Genomic DNA, 20460 nt, shown 5'->3' with positions numbered 1-20460 from the left:
GCTTGAAACCTAAGCCCGCCCACAATGGTAACGACACTGCTAGCCAACTGGAAAATGATTTAAATCCAAGTAGAGGTGTTTTGCAGGATATGCTTCCTGCAAGCACCCTAGAAGGAAAACAAAGACAGAGGATGAGATGGTCAGATGAAGTTAATCGACACCTCATGTTCTGTTATTACCAAGCAACAAACCTAGGAACCAACACAACTGGATACAGATCACAAGTATACACAACATTTATTACCAGATACCCAGAATTAAAATTTTTAACAGAACAATGACTAGCTGATCAGATCCGTGTAATAATAAAAAATAACAGGATACCCCAGTCAGAATTAGAAAACATCAAACAACAAGTACAACAAATACTGGAACAAAATAATGTGCAATCAGAAGAAGAAGAAAATACAGTGATGGACTCACACATCCCAGAGCAAACAAACAAAGAACAACACACATCAATTAAACAATGAGAGGAAAACGAAATCTTAAGACTGCCACCAGAACAAGTACAAATAGAACACGAAGTGACACACATGTTAGGTATAGAAGAAAACTTTCAGCTGACATATATAGAATACAAAGACACAAATACAGACATTAGACCATTCTTGCAAAGACCGCCAAATAACCCACAACTCGAAACAACAATAAAAACTATCAACACAATCATACACAAAAAAATAAATGAAAACACAACTATGGAAGAGTTACAACTACTGGTTTATATAGGGGCACTCACTACTCTAAATATACACACCAGGCAGAGATCAGAACCAACCAACACACAGAAGAAATCCACAAATGGCAACACAGGCTACAGTTCAGAATAGAAAAAATGAGAAAAGACATTGGACAGCTAACACAATTTATAAGAGATCAAATGTCGGAAAAAAATGAAAAAGGTTAGGTAAAATCTCACAACAAGAAGCGATAGAGCAATTAGATAAAAAGAAGCAGAAATTACAAGCATTGGCCAAATGACTTAGAAGATACAAAAAAAAAGTGAAAATAGAAAGAAACAAAACCAAACATTCAACACAAACCAAAAGAAATTTTACCAGACAATAGATAACACACACATTAAAATAGACAATCCACCAAACATAACAGACATGGAACACTTCTGGAGCAACATATGGTCAAACCCGGTACAACATAACAGGCATGCACGTTGGATAGAAGCAGAAACAGACACACACAAGATGAACCACAAATACCTGAAGTGATAATTTTGCAACATGAAGTCACCAAAGCAATTAATTCTACTCACAATTGGAAAGCCCCTGGAAAAGATAAAATAGCAAATTTCTGGTATAGGAAGAAGTTCACCTCAACACATTCACATCTAACTAAATTATTTAACAGTTACATTGCAGACCCATACACATTCCCTGATACACTTACACATGGAATAACTTATATGAAACCTAAAGATCAAGCAGACACAGCAAACCCAGCTAAATACCGCCCCATAACATGCCTACCAACAATATACAAAATATTAATTCAGTCATTACACAGAAATTAATGACACATACAACACAGAACAAAATTATAAATGAAGAACAAAAAGGCTGTTGCAAAGGAGCACGAGGATGTAAAGAGCAACTGATAATAGATGCAGAGGTGACATATCAAGCTAAAACTAAACAAAGGTCGCTACACTACGCATACATTGATTACTGAAAAGCTTTTGATAGTGTACCCCACTCATGGTTACTACAAATATTGGAAATATACGAAGTAGATCCTAAATTGATACAGTTCCTAAACATAGTGATGAAAAATTGGAAAACCACACTTAATATCCAAACAAATTCAAATAATAACACATCACAGCCAATACAGATTAAGCGTGGAATATACCAAGGAGACTCATTAAGTCCTTTCTGATTCTGCCTTCCTCTGAACCCACTATCCAACATGCTAAATAATACAAATTATGGATACAATATTACTGGAACATACCCACACAAAATCACACATTTGCTATACATGGATGATCTAAAACTACTGGCAGCAACAAATCAACAACTCAACCAATTACTAAAGATAACAGAAGTATTCAGCAATGATATAAATATGGCTTTTGGAACAGACAAATGTAAGAAAAATAGCATAGTCAAGGGAAAACACACTAAACAAGAAGATTACATATTGGATAACCACAGCGACTGCATAGAAGCGATGGAAAAAACAGATGCCTATAAATATCTAGGATACAGACCAGAAATAGGAATAGATAATACAAATATTAAAGAAGAACTAAAAGAAAAATATAGACAAAGACTAACAAAAATACTGAAAACAGAATTGACAGCAAGAAACAAAACAAAAGCTATAAATACTTATGCTATACCAATATTGACCTACTCATTTGGAGTAGTGAAATGGAGTAACACAGACCTAGAAGCACTCAATACACTTACATGATCACAATGCCACAAATATAGAATACATCACATACATTCAGCAACAAAAAGATTCACATTAAGCAGAAAGGAAGGAGGGAGGGGATTTATCAACATAAAAAACCTACATTATGGACAGGTACACAATTTAAGAAAATTCTTTCTAGAACGAGCAGGAACTAGCAAAATACACAAAGCAATCACTCATATAAATACATCGGCTACACCACTGCAATTTCATAACCACTTCTACAACCCTTTAGATCACATAACATCAACAGATACGAAGAAAGTTAATTGGAAAAAGAAAACACTACATGGCAAGCACCCGTATCATCTAACACAGCCACACATTGATCAAGACACATCCAACACATGGCTAAGAAAAGGCAATATATACAGTGAGATGGAAGGATTCATGATTGCAATACAGGATCAAACAATAAACACCAGATATTACAGCAAGCATATTATTAAAGATCCCAATACCACAACAGATAAATGCAGACTTTGCAAACAACAAATAGAAACATTAGATCACATCACAAGCGGATGTACAATACTAGCAAATACAGAATACACCAGAAGATGTGACAATGTAGCAACAATAATACGTCAACAGCTTGCCTTACAACATAAACTTATAAAACAACACGTTCCCACATACAAGTATGCACAACAAAATATACTGGAGAATGATGAATACAAATTATACTGGAACAGAACCATTATAACAGATCAAACAACACCACATAACAAACCTGACATCATACTCACCAATAAAAAGAAGAAATTAACACAACTAATCGAAATATCCATACCCAATACAACAAATATACAAAAGAAAACAGGAGAAAAAATTGAAAAATACATCCAACTGGCTGAGGAAGTCAAGGATATGTGGCATCAGGATAAAGTTGACATTATACTATCAACTACAGGAGTCATACCACACAATATCTACCAGTACATCAATGCAATACAGCTACATCCAAACTTATATATACAACTACAGAAATCCGCAATTATTGATACATGTTCAATCACCTGAAAGTTCCTAAATGCAATATAACATATACCATACAGTTAAAAGGAAGTCACGCTTGATCAAGGTCTGCGTCACTTTCTACTTTAGACCAGACGTAACGTCTGAGATAAGAAAGAAATAATAATAATAATAATAATAATAATAATAATAATTCCTGATGTTGCAATGACAATCTCAGTAAAATAAAGGTGTTTGGCAAAACACAAAGAGGTCGCCGACAGAAAACGGGGCAGATATCGAAAGGTAACTGATGATCTATTTTTCTCTCTCAAAGGCATTAATAGTCATCTGGTATATATTTTTGTGAACTAAAGAACAATAACTAGTACACTATTTCTGAAGTGGCTTCCTTGACACAGAGATGACAATTCGTTTCATAGTGTTCAAAATAATGTCCTGACTGACTCATCGTTGTCCAGCACCAAACCGTTAAGGCTAGAAACTTGATAAATGGAGAGGGTCTTGATCTTATACTGTAAGTGTCATTTAAGAATGGATTTTTCGAAATTCCATTCTCAAGGAATGAAACAGGGGACAAAAGGGTTTTTAATATATGTCACTATTACAGCAATTTGAAGCTAGACCTATGAAAATTGGTCTTTGGTTTCTCAATCAGAAATAAAGAAATACATGTTTCAGTACTTTTGACAGTATTATGAAAAGGATAGCTGCTACTTACCATATAGCGGAGATGATGAGTCGCAGCTCGGCACAACAAAAAGACTGGCAGAAAATGAGCTTTCAGCCAACAATACCTTCGTCCAGAGATATATCATACATACACACACACACACACACACACACACACACACACACACACACACACACACACACACACACTCAATGCAAACAGAACTCACACACACATGACCGCAGTCTCTGGCTATTGAAGCCACACTCAGTAATTTTGGAAATTTAACCCCTATGGGGAGGAAGTAGTGGGTGAAAACTCATTCTTAAAGAAATACTAAAGTGTTTTCAAAGCCACATCTAAGAAAATTGGTACTTGACTTCACAGTTACAAATAAAAAACAGCTTATTGCAAATTCAGCCCCTCTGGGGGTGATATTTGGGATGAAAGTTTTTGTGGAAATATTTCATTATGCAATCATTTTTTAAGCTAAACCTATGAAAATTTGTATTTGGCTTCTCTGTTAGAACAAATAAAAAATTCATTTCACTATTTTTGGACATTTATCCTTTTAGGGGATGAAATAGGGGTGATATGTAATATGAAAATATTTCATTATGAAAGCATTTTTAAAACTGAATCCAAAAAAATTTGTGTCTAGCTTCTCGGCTAGGAATTAAAAATAATAGTAATAATAAACACTTGTTCCAGTGTTTCTGGAAATTCAATCCCTAAAGGGGCAAAACATATTGTGGTGTCACCGCCAGACACCACACTTGCTAGATGTTAGCCTTTAAATCAGCCGCGGTCCGTTAGGCGTGTCGCCACTATCAGTGATTGCAGACCGAGCGCCGCCACATGGCAGGTCTAGAGAGACTTCCTAGCACTCGCCCCAGTTGTACAGCCGACTTTGCTAGCGATGGTTCACTGACTACTACACTCTCATTTGCCAAGACGATAGCTTAGCATAGCCTTCAGCTACGTCATTTGCTACGACCTGGCAAGGCACCATATTCAGTTACTATTGATATTGTGAAACATGTACCGTCAAGAGCGACGTTCGTCATTAATGGATTAAAGTTAAGTATTCCACCAGCTACGTCGGTTTTTCTAAATTCTAATTTCCTTGTCCTGTTCCAGGCCTCACACCAGCCTGCATGAGCTAAAACGCGTGCCTTTCGGCCTCCTGTAGTAACACAGTGTTGGCTCTCCTGCCAACCACAACACATATAAAGGATATTTTTATGCAAATATTTCATTATGAAAGCATTTCTAAAACCAAATCTTTCAAAATTTGTATTTGGCTTCTCAATTAAGGGAGAAAAAAATATGTTTTTCATTATTTTTTGGAAATTCAATCACTAAGGGGGTGAAATAGGGAACAAAAATTTTTGTGATAATATTTTGTTACCAGTATATTAAAACATTTGTAAAGCAAAATCTATGAATATTGGTATGGGACTTCTAAGGAAATATTTGTTACAGGATGACAGTTTCTATGGAAATACCAGCGACAAGAAGTTGAAAGGCACGATTAGCAAAGACCTCTGACTTCAGCTAACAGAGTTGCTTTCTGGTCAAAAGTACATTCAGAAAATACCATGCTTCTATGGCCATAATTAGTGTTAAAAGTTTTGAAGATGTTGCAGTTTGTGAACAACATAAAAATTTGTTAAAGGTAAACAAAAAAGATCTGTGTAGATCAAACAGTCTGCATGCGGAAAGAAACTGGCACTAGTCTAGTGCTACCATAAAGATTTTGAACATGCTTTCTTTACAGTCAAACATCTGGTCAGGCTCAATCACTAGTTACAAGGTATCATTAGAAACTCATAAAACTAATAGTCTAAGTAAAAATTTATTCTGTTGACTTGCTCCAAAAAAATATTATGCTCTAAAGAGTTCTCTCGTGTGTATCAACTTCTAGAAAAAGCAATTAAAGTGCAAGTGTTTACAATGTAGAAGTGTTTGATTTTAAATGACAGAGAATGGAATAAGTAGTAGTTACATAATTAATATTTACCAAAATAACTGCAATGGATATTCCACTCCACTGTATGAATTTGATGACATCTTTTCGCCGGAAAACAATGTCCAGTGCAATGGGAACACTACAGAAAAATTGGTCAAATCACCATTCTCCCTTGTTGAAGCTCATTATAGGAAATAATTACATATATAAACACATACTTCATATTCTGAAATAATAACAATAGCAGCAACAGTAAGAACATTAACAGAAAAATGACAATAATAGTATTAAACAACAACAATATACTAATACATAAGTAGCACACCCTGTTGTTAGTGCTTTATACTCACCCTAGCAGCCCTGCAAATGGCCAGCTTATAAATGAGGAGATTGCTGTAGCAAAAATGGCTAGTTCATACTTCCTTTGATACCATGCACCAAGAGAGACCATAGTCATATACCTGAAATGCAAAGAACATATAAATCACCAAAAAATGACATTTGCTCATCATATAGTCATAGTTTATGGCCCTTATACAATTTAGTTTTGGAGTAAGGCACAGCTTAGAGCCAGGCCAAAATATTAGGCATAATGGCTGCTGCCACAGTTATGTATTGCAAAACTCTATTTAAATTTCGAGTAATGCATTTCTTTCACTTGGGGGCGGACTCTTCTGTGAATGGCTCAAAGTTTATGCTCCATACACTACGATGTGACAAACCAATTCCACATTCATTTCACTGCCTGCTGGTGGGATATCCTCTTTACCACTTGGCAGGGATACAATGGGACTGATGATGGATCAGAGCTGTAACACATATATCCCCACAGAAACGCACATAGGAGGTGATACCTGAACTGTTACATCAGTCATCCGTCCATTGAATGATGGTAACAGAAGGGGTGCGGTGGGGGGGAGGGGGGGGGGTATAGATGGGGCTTCCTCAGAGGACACCATTAACACGATCTTCTTCTGCATCTGAGTTTTAAAATATATGACCAGTCATTCCACTTCAGAGCTTGATGCTGGTTGAAAAGGGGCACAGGTCAGGTCATCATGCCATTTTTTGGCAAAACTGGCAGAACTCAAGATGTCAAAAAGTGAGTCCCATTGTTGGACACTACCGTTCACAGTGTGTCCTCTATTGCAAAGATATTGGACAGGGACCGGACTGTTGCAGCAGTAGTTGTGGAAGTCACTCTGGCCATAAGAGGAAAATCAGAGAGGGCATCTACTACCAGATGTCACACTGTGCCTTTAAATTGTCTGATTAAATCAAAGTGTACCCACTCCTGTGGATGTACTGGCTTGAACCATGGCAAAAAACCCTGCACTAGATCACACTGATTTTGCACACATATGTATCAGAACTGTACAGCTCACTCAGTCTGCTCATCTATCCCCGGCCAGTAAACATGACACATTTTCATGGCCTTCATACAACTCCTTCCTGATTGCCTGCAATGCAGGAGGTGGATGATATGGGGTCAGCACCCAGGTGATGTTACGATTTTGCACACTGCATCCCTCATAGCCATCAACAGGATGCCATCAATGGCATTAAGGTGGTGTCATAAGGAGAAGTAAATTCTCAAAGTGGAGTCCGAGCACTTGACAATACACTCAAAGCCAACCCTGCTGAACTGACATCATCACCTCTGAAGAAGGAGGCCCACTCATCTAGCCTTCATGACATCATCATAAGCTGTGACTGTAGACCTGGCAAGAGAATGCATTACACGTCCATTTACCGAAAAGTAAATAGTCTGCATCATCACCTCTGAAGAAGGAGGCCCACTCATCTAGCCTTCATGACATCATCATAAGCTGTGACTGTAGACCTGGCAAGAGAATGCATTACACGTCCATTTACCGAAAAGTAAATAGTCTTCTACTTACTGAAATAGTGGCCCACTGGGAGACCTGATAAAGTGAGACTGTGAAGTATGTTGTAATTATAACTGCTGGGAAACAATGCCTAACTCTGAAGCCACTGTTCTCTCAAGGAGTTTCACCTCTGGGCCAAACATGGTGATCAGTAGACTATGATCAGTTAGTAAATGGAAATTGCTGCCATACAGAAATATATGGAACTCTCTTTTACCCTACACATTATTGGCAAGGCTTCTTTCTTGATAAGAGAATAATTTTTCTTTTCTTTTTCTTTTCCCACTGAAGATAAAGTTTATGGCATAAGTCCTATAAACAGCTCTGTCCCATAAGTGTCTAGATGGGACAGCATGTCATCAACGCCAAACACTGACATGTCTGCAGCTAACATAATACTTTTTCCAGATTCAATGCATTATTTCAACGTAGCAAATGCTCTCTAATAGGAGTTAGGCTATACAAATTTAATCCTTTTATGTGAAAGATTTCGTGAGGGGCAAATGAGGACCATTCTGGGTATGCATTTTCTGTAAAAATTTATTTTCCAGGTAGAGTTTGTAGTTCTTAAAGATTCCAGAAAGTAGACTTTAATTTGTTTATACAGTTGTGAGCCCAGAGCTTATCAAACAAAGAATGTAAATTGACAAGCTGTTGCCCCCTTGTAGCTTCACTCACAGTTATGTCATCTAAGTAGTTACCATGCACAAGCACACACTGCAGGAGTTGCTCTAAACACCATCAGAAAATTGTGGACGCACCTGCAATGTCAAGTGGCAGTGAATTGTAAAAATACAACCCAAAAGGCATGTTTATCAGATATAGAGCAGAATGCCAATTTTTTAAAAAAGTAGTAAACACTTGAAAAATTTGCCAGCAATTTGTTCGGGAGCCCTTGAAATGGCCCCAGATGGAGACTGCTCTTTGAGTACATGATAGATGAATCCACTAAGTGGTGCTCAAAGTAAAATTCAAACAGGTGCAGAATATTTTCACAAATGGTAAAATCTGGGATACAGTGATGTGCAACTTCTCCTGGAAGTTGCAAGCTGATGAATTCCAGAACAGAAAATCCAACATAAGCAATATACAGATAGTCCCAGATGTACCCAAAATGAAATACAACTCCACAATAAGGTAATCAACACAATACTATAATTGTAAATAAAATAGAAAGAAACTTCCACATGGGAAAATATATTAAAAACAAAGATTCCAAGACTTACCAAGCGGGAAAGCGCCGGCAGACAGGCACATGAACAAAACACACAAACACACACACAGAATTACTAGCTTTCGCAACCGATGGTTGCTTCTTCAGGAAGGAGAGGGAAAGACGAAAGGATGTGGGTTTTAAGGGAGAGGGTAAGGAGTCATTCCAATCCCGGGAGCGGAAAGACTTCCCTTAGGGGAAAAAAAGGACAGGTGTACACTCACGCACACACACACACACACACACACACACACACACACACACACACACACACACACACACACACACACACACATCCATCCTCACATACACAGACACAAGCAGACATATTTAAAGGCAAAGAGTAAGGGCAGAGATGTCAGTCGAGGCGGAAGTACAGAGGCAAAGAAGTTGTTGAAAGACAGGTGAGGTATGAGCGGCGACAACTTGAAATTAGCGGAGGTTGAGGCCTGGCAGATATCGAGAAGAGAGGATATACTGAAGGGCGAGTTCCCATCTCCGGAGTTCGGATAGGTTGGTGTTGGTGGGAAGTATCCAGATAACTCGGACGGTGTAACACTGTGCCAAGATGTGCTGGCCGTGCATCAAGGCATGTTTAGCCACAGGGTGATCCTCATTACCAACAAACACTGTCTGCCTGTGTCCATTCATGCGAATGGACAGTTTACCAACTGCACTGTGACGCTTTCTATGTGGGAATGACCAGCAACAAACTGTCCATTCGCATGAATGGACACAGGCAGACAGTGTTTGTTGGTAATGAGGATCACCCTGTGGCTAAACATGCCTTGATGCACGGCCAGCACATCTTGGCACAGTGTTACACCGTCCGAGTTATCTGGATACTTCCCACCAACACCAACCTATCCAAACTCCGGAGATGGGAACTCGCCCTTCAGTATATCCTCTCTTCTCGATATCTGCCTGGCCTCAACCTCCGCTAATTTCAAGTTGCCGCCGCTCATACCTCACCTGTCTTTCAACAACTTCTTTGCCTCTGTACTTCCGCCTCGACTGACATCTCTGCCCTTACTCTTTGCCTTTAAATATGTCTGCTTGTGTCTGTGTATGTGCGGATGGATATGTGTGTGTGTGTGTGTGTGTGTGTGTGTGTGTGTGTGTGTGTGTGTGCGTGAGTGTACACCTGTCCTTTTTTTCCCCTAAGGGAAGTCTTTCCGCTCCCGGGATTGGAATGACTCCTTACCCTCTCCCTTAAAACCCACATCCTTTCGTCTTTCCCTCTCCTTCCTGAAGAAGCAACCATCGGTTGCGAAAGCTAGTAATTCTGTGTGTGTGTTTGTGTGTTCTGTTCATATGCCTGTCTGCCGGCGCTTTCCCGCTTGGTAAGTCTTGGAATCTTTGTTTTTAATACAATACTATAATTGAGTATACCAGAGTGCTTCATGTACATTATGTGAAGTGGTTTCCCTAGCTGTAGAGCATATTTATTTAAAGCAGCCAAGAAATTAAAGATTTCTCTCATCTTAGACATAGCTCCTGGCGACTCTACTGGTGTGGCTCAAGGCCCATCATACACCCCTACTGAGATGCCTAATCAATTTCACCTCCATATCACTGCACACTGGTGGGATATACTCATCACTAGTTGGCAACTATATGCAACTCACACTTGCATCTTTACTTCCCACTTCTTCAATTATATTTAACCTTCCTGTGGAGAGAGTCAGTTCTTCTTAAGACTATTTATTTATCGGTTTATTTACAAGTTGCATATACTTTCCAATTTTGCTTCTTTCCACTGCCTCCACATTCTTATATTTGGTCACTAAGCTAACATGTTTTTTGGGTCATTCATGCCTCTTTCTCCTCCGATTTCACCATGCCTACAGGGGCTGAATGATCTTAATTTTGCCTCACTAAATTCCATTCCTCTTCTATTGACACAGAACTGTTATTGAATTTGGTTGATTTAATGGTTACTGATTGGTTGAATTTGCACTTCAGCTAATTATTTAATACACCTTTTTCTCAAACATCTGTTCTTTCATTGAGCTGAAACTTACAGTGAAAATAAGATAGTAATTACTATAAAGTTTTAGAAGGAACAATAAAGTATAAACTTTTATTAGAGAAAAGTTGAAGAATAATCAATCCTAAAATACCAAAAAATCTTCATTACTCCTTCTAAGCAATGAGGTGTACCTATGCAGAATACACTAAAAAAGCATTTTTTAAAGACAATATCGTTTTGGGGAAAGAATATTGTTCTCTTAAACACTTCAATGCATTCGGCTGTACCCAATTTTACAATATTGTGGTTAGCATGTTGCATCCTTTTAAGGAGTGTCATAGAGAGATGGCAAAATAAAAGCAAATTTACTACTTCTGACTACCAGAACACATGGAGGTCATGCAGTAACATAATAATGGAAAAAACACAAGCAATTGTAAGAGTGAATACCACAGTTCCCTGTACAGTTGAGGTGTCAAACAGTTAATATGCATTTGCAGTTGTATTGAATGGAATGGATGAAAAAAACACAGGAGAGGGGAGGGGAAGGTACGCATGAAGCTGTGGGAGGGAAAGGACTAGGAGTGTATAGGAAGAGAGGCACCAAGGGAAAGAGATAAAAATATAACACCAGTAAGGTCGCTCCAGTGCAGCAAAGGATGTCATATTCATTTAACAATGAAACAGGCAGTGTTTGTTAGGCAATGAGGGAGGCAAGAGGATAAGAAGAGCTGCAAAGAGAAAGAGGGAGCACACAGAAGAACAGTGGGGATGTAGATAAATGGGTGGGAGAATGAAACTTAAGTAAATTATTGAGGAGCAGCTGGTGAAGGGATGAGGAGGGCAGGCACAGAATAAGGGGTTGGAGGTGGCTCTGTAGCAGGGCATAGTGAAGATTGTGGGATCAAAGTATGTGCTGTTTGGGTAATTCACCCAGTTGCATACTGAAGGAAAATCTTCATCCATTGTTGTGCTGGTAGCACTCCACCTCTTCTCTCCCCTGTGTCTTTATCGCAATCCATTCGACATTTTCTTTGTTGAAACAATATAGAGTTGTATAATGCTCTTCAGGTGGACATTGACATGGCCTGTGGCATATTTCATGGCGTATACATGCTTCTCGTTGAGCTATATTTGCACTTAGCAAATGTGTGTGCACCACTGACCAGTCTTCACATTTTGGAAACTATAGCTACCAGAATGTAATCAGAGCTTCTCTTTATTCATACAATTTATCTCATGCTGAAGCCAGAGCTCAAGATGAAGGAAAAGCTTCTTTCTCCCTCTTGGTTCAAATTTTATTCATGAATTCTAAAGCTTAAGCTTTGAAATTTGAAGGAAAAGCATTTGCTTTACTTTGTTCACATCGCCTGTTGGTCGGTCGGTTGGTTGGGTGGTTAGTTTAACAGAGAGGGGGAGGGACCAAACTGCTAGGTCATCAGTCCCTTGTTCTGATTAAAATAATTCCACAAGGGTGGGAGTAAAATAAGCAAGACTTAGAAAACACAGCTGGAAGAAAGAAGAAAACTGCAAGAATGACAGAAGGGCAACAAACACTAAAATGGACAACATCGGACAAGAAAACCACAGAGTGATGCAAGAAACACGTAGAAGAGATCAAAACAAGAGAGCAGATTACCGTGGCTGGCTGACCATGAGAATAAAAAGGAGAAGCCAGCCACTCTGCAACACATTAAAACCTCCACCCTAAAAGCACTAGGGTGGGGGACACAGAGGGACAAAGGACATGTGCTAAAACTTAGATCAAAAGACAAAAATCCATCCTCACTAATACAACGTAAAACTAAAGCTGCTGTTGAGGCATTGTTGCCCAACACTGAAGGTAGGGTGCTGGGAAAGTTAAAAGTCCCCCGCAGAGCGGCTAAAAGTGGGCAGTCCAGCAAGAAGTGGACAACTGTCATTTGTGAGCCACAGCAACACTGAGGTGGGTCCTTGTGATGGAGGAGGTAACCATTTGTTAGCCACATCTGGCGAATGCAGAGCCAGCAGGGGACAACTGATTCCCTGTGAGAGAACCTTGTAGAAGACTTCCACACATTTGTAGTCTCCTTAATGCAACACAATTTGTTGTGCGTACTGTTATGCCATTCCGTCTTCCAAAGGCAAAAAAACCCTGCAGCATAAGACACAATGCAGGTCAGTTGCAGAGATGCCCATCTCCAGAAGCCGTTTCCGCATAGTCTGTTTGGCCAGTCTGTTGGCAAGTTCGTTGCCTAGGATTCTGACGTGTCCTGAATAGACGCTACCACAGGATGGTGAGGGCAGCACTGGTCGATAGCTTGTAGGTTGCTCAAGGAGTCAGTACACAGGAGAAATGACTCACCAGGGCATGAGTGGATGTGCTCAACAGCACGAGATATGGCCACCAGCTCTCCAGGCACCGACTTGGACATGGAAAGTATGGAGCAACAGGATGTTCTGGATAAAAATTGGGAGCGGGACCCAGAAACCCCCCTCACGCAATGTGGCAAGGATATGATGTCGCCAGGTCATGTTGTATGCTTTACGTAAGTCAAAAAAGACGGCAACCAGACGTTGGTGTTTGGAAAAGGCTGTTCGGATGGCAGACTTGAGGGACACAAGATTATCAGTGGTAGAGTGACCCTGGTGAAAGCCGCCTTGACATGGAGCCAGTAGGCCACGTGACTTCAGGACCCAACCCAACCGCAGACACATCATATGTTCCAGCAGCTTGCAAAGAAAGTTGGTGAGGCTGATGGGCCAGTAGCTATCCACATCAAGCAGGTTTTAACCGGGTTTGTGCACCAGAATGATGGTGCAGCTTGTAGTTAGATGAGAGATGCTTAGTCATCTGACTGTGGATCCGATCTGACCCAGGAGCTGTGTCAGGCCAATGTGAAAGGGCGCGGAAGACTCCCACTCTGTAAATGAGGTGTCATAGGGTTCACTGAGGTATGTAGTGAAAAAGAGGACTTTCTTTTACATCTACAGTTTCTGGGTGCGACACAGAGGCTCGAGCATAGTGCTCAGCAAAGTGCTCGGCAATTGTGTTCGGTAGATAACACGCCATTGATGTTAATGCCAGGGACACCTGTTGGGATCTGGTACCCAATAAGACGTCTGATATTTGTCCATACTTGGGAAGATGATGCATGGCACCCAATGGTTGACACGTACCTCTCCCAACACTCCTGTTTCCATTGTTTTATAAGCTGGTGAACACGGACATGGAGCCACTTAAAGGCAATTAGGTGCTCTATGGAAGGGTGCCACTTAAGTGGCTGTAGAGCTCATTGACGCTCTTTAATTGCCTCAGCACCTTCCGGCAACCCTGAAGGGACTGTCTTTCGCCAGGGGTGCCCTAAAGAACATGGGATCGTATTTTCCACCACAGAAATTATAGTTGTAGTGACCTGCACAACGACAACATTGATGGCACCATGTGGGGGAGATTCATCAGTGACAGCAGAGGTGAAGGCTTCCCTGTGTGCCTTTTTTGAAGCCCATCTGGATAGGCATCCGGGGGCATGATGCCAGGGGAGTGATGCCAAGATGGGGAAGTGGTCACTACCACACAGGTCATCATGTGCTCTCCTGTGGATAAATGGGAGAAGGCCAGGACTGCAAACCGAGAGATCAAAGGCCAAATATGTGCCATGTGCTACAATGAAATGTGTGGAAGCACCTGTATTTAAGAAGCAGAGGTTGAGTTGTGACATTAAATTTTCGACCTCCTTACCTTGGCCAGTAAGCATGGTGCCACCACACAAGGGTATGCACATTAAAATCTTCCAAAAGTAGGAAAGGTTTAGGGAGTTGATCAATCAGTGCAGCCAATATGTTCATGGATGGCCTACTGCACCATCTGCAGGAAGATATACTCTGCAGACAGTTATTTCCTGTGTCGTCCTTATCCTGACAGCCACAGCTTCAAGAAGGGTTTGAAGAGACACAGGTTCACTATATACTGAGTTCAGGACATAGATGCAAACTCCACCTGACACTATTACAGTCACTATGGTTCCTGTAATATCCCTTATAGCCACGGAGGCAGGGGTGCGCATTGCTGGGAACCAGGTTTCGTGGAGGGCAATGCAGAAGGCAGGTGTAAAGCTTAACAGTTGCCCTAGCTCAGCAAGATGGTGGAAAAAGCCACTGCAATTCCACTGGAGGATTACGTGATCATGAGACTGGGAAGGTATGAAACACTCAATGCGGCAATCTATGCCTCAGGGTCACCTGCTGCCACCAGATGAGTACCTGTGCGATCACTATCCATTGTGTCTGAGGGGCTAGTGAGATCTAGGTCATCAGCGGATGCCAGAATATCCACCTCATCCTCAGACACAGAGCTTGTAGGTAGTGGTGGTGTGGGTGCCACTGCAGTGCCTTGTTTCTTTGGGATCTTTTTCTTTTTAGGTTTATCTCGCTGCTCCTTCTGTTTGTCTGGCTTGGACTGAGGGGACTGAGGAGGACCGTGAAACCCTATGACCAGTTACCTGTGGATGCTTCAGCCACTGGTGCGTCAGCTTTGCCACTGGTAGGAACCTGGGAAGGGGGTGACCCAAGGGTTCCCTTCCTGGTGAGAGGAGCCGAAGAAGCACTGCATCGGGGGAGGGATATATTACTTTACGTCACAGTGGTAGACCATCAGGTAAAGTGTCACCCATGACGGCCACGATGAAAGTGCCAGTGGCAACCTGATTATCACTCAGACCCTGGTGGACGTGCCGGACGGAATGGACACCTTGTTGCTCTAAATTGGCGTGCAGCTCATCGTCAGACTACAAAAGAAGATCCCTGTGAAACATGATACCCTGGACCATATTTAAGCTCTTATGGGGCGTGATGGAAGCAGAAACATCCCCCAGCTTGTCACAGGCGAGTAGTGCCCGTGACTGGGCAGGGGCACAGGGGATGCTCTTCCGATCACGACCAACCCTGACCACATTTTGTACAAGCCCTCCACCTCGCCAAACTTGTCCTCTAAATGCTCAACGAAAAACTAGGGTTTCATTGACAAGAAAGGTTCCCCATCAACTCTCGCACATATGAGGTACGGGGGTGAATAAGCTTCGCTGCCATCCTTAGCCTGGTGTTCCTCCCATGGTGTGGCTGGGAGGGGTGGGAGGGAGGGGAATGATTTGGGATCACATTTCTTAGCATTGAAGTTTGACCTTGTCCCACTTACAAACTGCTTATGTTTGACCACCAGCAAGAGATGACATACTACATACACTTCATGGTGTGTTATCTGTCCTGATGCCACCCAGCTGCAGCAAAGGCCATCCTGCAGTCCCGATGCCCCAGAGTGATGGGCATCTACTCCTTGGTATATGTGGGGAGTTAATGGCGGAGGCATCAGCAGAGAAATCCCTGTGTGGTCAGAGGGCTACAACCAACAGGGTACATGGAGGCCCCACCACACCAGACTGGCTACCGTGCTGGACATCAGGCACAAAGGACCTAAGAAGTCCATTATCGTTGACAGTGCAGATAGCAATGCTGCACAGAGGATGGAGGAAAATGCACCTCGCCCAACAGCTGGAGAGTGAGCAGAAGTGCAGATCCACATCGACGAAGGATGCAAGTCATCTCAGTGCATGATGGACACTATGCATCATGTAAGGTGCCCTTCCCCAATTGGCTTGCTCTCCGGGAAATGTTTGAAAAATGGAGCTTAAAACCTACAGAGGACCGTAATGTAAAGGCCAAAACTTGAGAGACTCCTTTTAGTCACCTCTTACGACAGGCAGGACAAGGGCAAAGCTGCAGTTGTATTGCACAAGCAAGCTTACACTTGAAAGGTGCAGTGTTTACTGTCTGATTGAGGGCACTGCAAGATCAGTGCTGACCCTACAAAAAGTGTTAAGAGGAAGATTGACATCATCCTGAAGAAAAGTTTCTTGTTGCAGAGTCTTAAATCTTACTGAGATGTCTCCTCTGGATTATATAGCTTTCCAAAGATCCACAAGGAAGGGGTTCCTGTTGTGACTAACATTAGTGCTCTGGCAAACTGTGTAGCCAAACACTTGTTACTCTGCAATGAATGAAGTCACTGAGCCATGACACGCTATGAGCACATCATTGTGCACATCATCACGCTGCTGTCTTCCAGTCAATTATAAACAAAAAAATTAAGAGTGGCAAGGAGTGGAAGTCACAAAGAATAAACTGGAAGTAGTTGCTTGCACCTCCATTCTTGATGGCCCCCGTGTACTTGCTGGCTATAATTTTAATTTTAGTATTGTTAATAATGGTACTTTTAGTCATGGTAACGGCTGGTTTACTGGTGCCATTGTAAGAACTGGTAGTAGATCAGTGTGAGCATCACATTAAGAGCCTGGCGGAGTCACTGTGTTGATTACAGGGATTGCAATGAATGAACACTGATATTTTAGTAATTTTTTATGAGTTCAGTCTCCCTTCACATTTCTTTATCTGATTCATTGTGGTTAAGTGAGATTAGGTTTAGTATTAAATTACTGAATCTATTTTGATATGTGTTTACTTCCACCTACTTTTTATTCAATGAGAAGTACTATGAAAAGACAGACGGAGTTGCAATGGGAAGCCCGTTGTCACCTATTATTCACAATATGTTTACAGAAGACTTTGAGGAATGTGCCTTGGAGTTGGTGGCATTGAAACTTACATTTTTTTTTTTCAGACATGTAGATTATACTTTTGTTGTTTGGTCGCATGGTAGTGAGAATTTAAATTGCTGTATAGAACATCTGAATTCAATCAACCTGAATATTAATATCATGATGGAGTTGGGAAAGAATGGGTCCCCCGATGTGTTGGTACAATGGAACATGCTGTTTATAGGAAATCAAGGGAATCAACTCAAATTGACTTTTTTCTACATGCTGATAGTTGTCACCAACTCGCTCAGTGTGAAGGGATGCTTTGTACATTGTTTCACAGGGCTCATGTCATCTGAGACCCTGAAAGTTTGTCAGCTGAGTTAGCCCATCTCAAAGCCAGCTTCTGTCAGAATGGTTATAGCAAAAAAGACACGTCAATATGCTTTGCACTATCGACCGGCCATGGACAGGTTGAGTGCTGATAATAATAATGTGTCCTTTTAGGATCCATAAAGGATGACACTGGTTTGCATTAAGGTATGTGTCCGTCATATTTCTTGCAGTCATGGCACGTCATATACTGGTCAGGCCATCAAGGGCATTGGAGAACTGGTATATTGAGCATAAGCATCACATACGCTTACAACAGCTGAGTAAATCTGTTACTACAGGACATTGTTTGCACTGATCATCCTATGGACTGTAATATGGAGATTCTGGCATGTATTCCCAGTTACCTGAAAAGTGTTATTAAGAAAGCATTGAGATTAAATTGATACATGACCTTAGAAATAGAGATTAAGGTTTTTGCTCTAATTCTGCATTGAATCCTGCTCTCTCCCTTGACAAAAACAGAGGGACAGAGCTTTGTGCGTGTGTGTTTTATATCCTTGCAAATATATTCTGTATATTTCCAGCTTTCTTGCTGCATTTATGCCATGAAAATGACAGGATGTTCACCTGTCGAAATATCAGTGGTCGTCAAAGACATCACCTGGCAACAGTCCTGGAAGTTGTTTGAACATTTTATATGCTGGGAGAAACTCATGTTTCACAAATATGTGGAATACCACAGTTGTGAGAACCTCACAGTAAATTCCTCGTGTCTATTTCCACGCAAACCTTTGATATTTTACAAGGTGTACACTCTCCTACCATCTTCTTTATTGCATTGACATGCAGTTAGGAACTTTAATGGTACAACAAATGTTTGTGGATCTAAACTTTCGAGACTGGATTTAAAAAATTTGAAAAAAAGGTAAGAAGCTGGTTTTAAGCTTCAGGTGTTCTACATTGGCTCTCCCCAAATAAGTGCAATGCATGGAACATTCATACAAAAAATTTCACTTTTGGCACATTGTTTAACTCATGTATCACATTTCTTTGAATGTCAGTTACATTGTCGAAGCATTGACCATTCATATGAATTTCTGCACTGTTTTGTTTTGTGGTATGTTCATACTGCTAGCTCAAAGTCTTGTCACCAACGACGATTTTTTCCAGAAAAGAATTGTCCCTGTTTTGGTTTCAATCCAATTGGGGCACATTGGCATCCAAGTGTCTTCATATTTTTTCAGGAGTCAATATGTGTGGGACAAGCTTTGTACACACTCTTATCTTCTTCAAAATATTCTGGAGAATTTATTAAACAACTGATTTAGAGATGTTGTTCCATTACGGTCTGTGACATAATGTTGATACAGTACAGTCACATGTCCACTACTTAGCACCACAAACTTACAATCTGACTGTTCAAAAGCACATCCATGGTTTACAGCAGTTTGTGCAAGCTGCCACCATCGTACTGTGTTGATGTTGCTTATAAACCAGGAATAAAACCAGTCTCAGAACATTTTGGATAGATGGTGTATGTTAATACTTCAGAGCTGCAGGTAGATCTCAGGATATACCAATCATGTCAGCCAAGTAGATGCTTAAAAAGTAAGTCATCATCATCAGCAGCAGCAGCAGCAGCAACAACAGCAGCAGCCAACTTACACTGATTCCCACATAAAGGCCTCCTTAGACTTTTCTGTGCATTATTGTCTTCAGCTATACACATTTATATTGTTCTTGCACATGTTTGAATGTCATCTACTCAGTTTCTATCAGGTCATTGTCCTGATCTTTCCTTACTCTTAGAATCCTGCAGAGAATTATATTCATTCCTCTCCCATCATTTTACTTGGCAAGTGTCCTACCAACCTCCATTTCATTTTCATTAATTAATGAGACAACTGCTCACAATTTTACTGACACTATATCTAGATGCATATGAATAACATAATGTATTTCATCAAGGGATAAGCTTTTCATTAGAACTACGCATAAAAACAGTGATAACTCATTCACGTTTTGAGTATATTAAGAGAAATACTGCATATGTTCAAATGAAACATTTGTTCTAGTTTTTACTCACATTGAAAAGGTAGATGGCAGGAAAGCTGTGCTAGAAATAAACATTCCTGCACTAAATATCATAAATGCCAACATAAGACGACCAATCTGGACTCCAAATTCACGGCAAACGCTCCTGAAAAGGAAAATCGACAACTAAAACACAAACATGAATTAAATTTTAGCTTGTCATTCTTAAATATTGGCTTATTATCCCTTAATGAAGTGGTATACTCAATGATAAGTGTGAAATGTTACAAAACTCCTATGAATTAAAATACAAAAAGATGCTTGATTGGGAAAAAGTTATAATTGTTATTGTTTCTTCATGTTTCTAGCCATTAATATATAT

General features: G+C 40.6%; 1 protein-coding gene across 1 annotated transcript in view; it reads right to left on the bottom strand.

The window, feature by feature from the left end:
* LOC126330326 (alpha-1,2-mannosyltransferase ALG9) overlaps positions 1–20460 on the bottom strand; it is a 120148-nt gene that overhangs the window by 75564 nt on the left and 24124 nt on the right. The window contains exons 4-6 of the mRNA XM_049996348.1: positions 20131–20244; positions 6416–6526; positions 6117–6204 (exon numbers count right to left, since the gene is read on the bottom strand). Coding sequence (XP_049852305.1) covers positions 6117–6204; positions 6416–6526; positions 20131–20244 — 313 coding nt within the window. The remainder of the gene's footprint in view (positions 1–6116; positions 6205–6415; positions 6527–20130; positions 20245–20460) is intronic.

This window comes from Schistocerca gregaria, chromosome 2, assembly GCF_023897955.1.
Source record: "Schistocerca gregaria isolate iqSchGreg1 chromosome 2, iqSchGreg1.2, whole genome shotgun sequence".
In the NCBI taxonomy this organism is placed as follows: Eukaryota; Metazoa; Arthropoda; class Insecta; order Orthoptera; family Acrididae; genus Schistocerca; species Schistocerca gregaria.
Note: the sequence above shows the minus strand (reverse complement) of the source record. Positions and strands in the feature narration are given on the sequence as shown.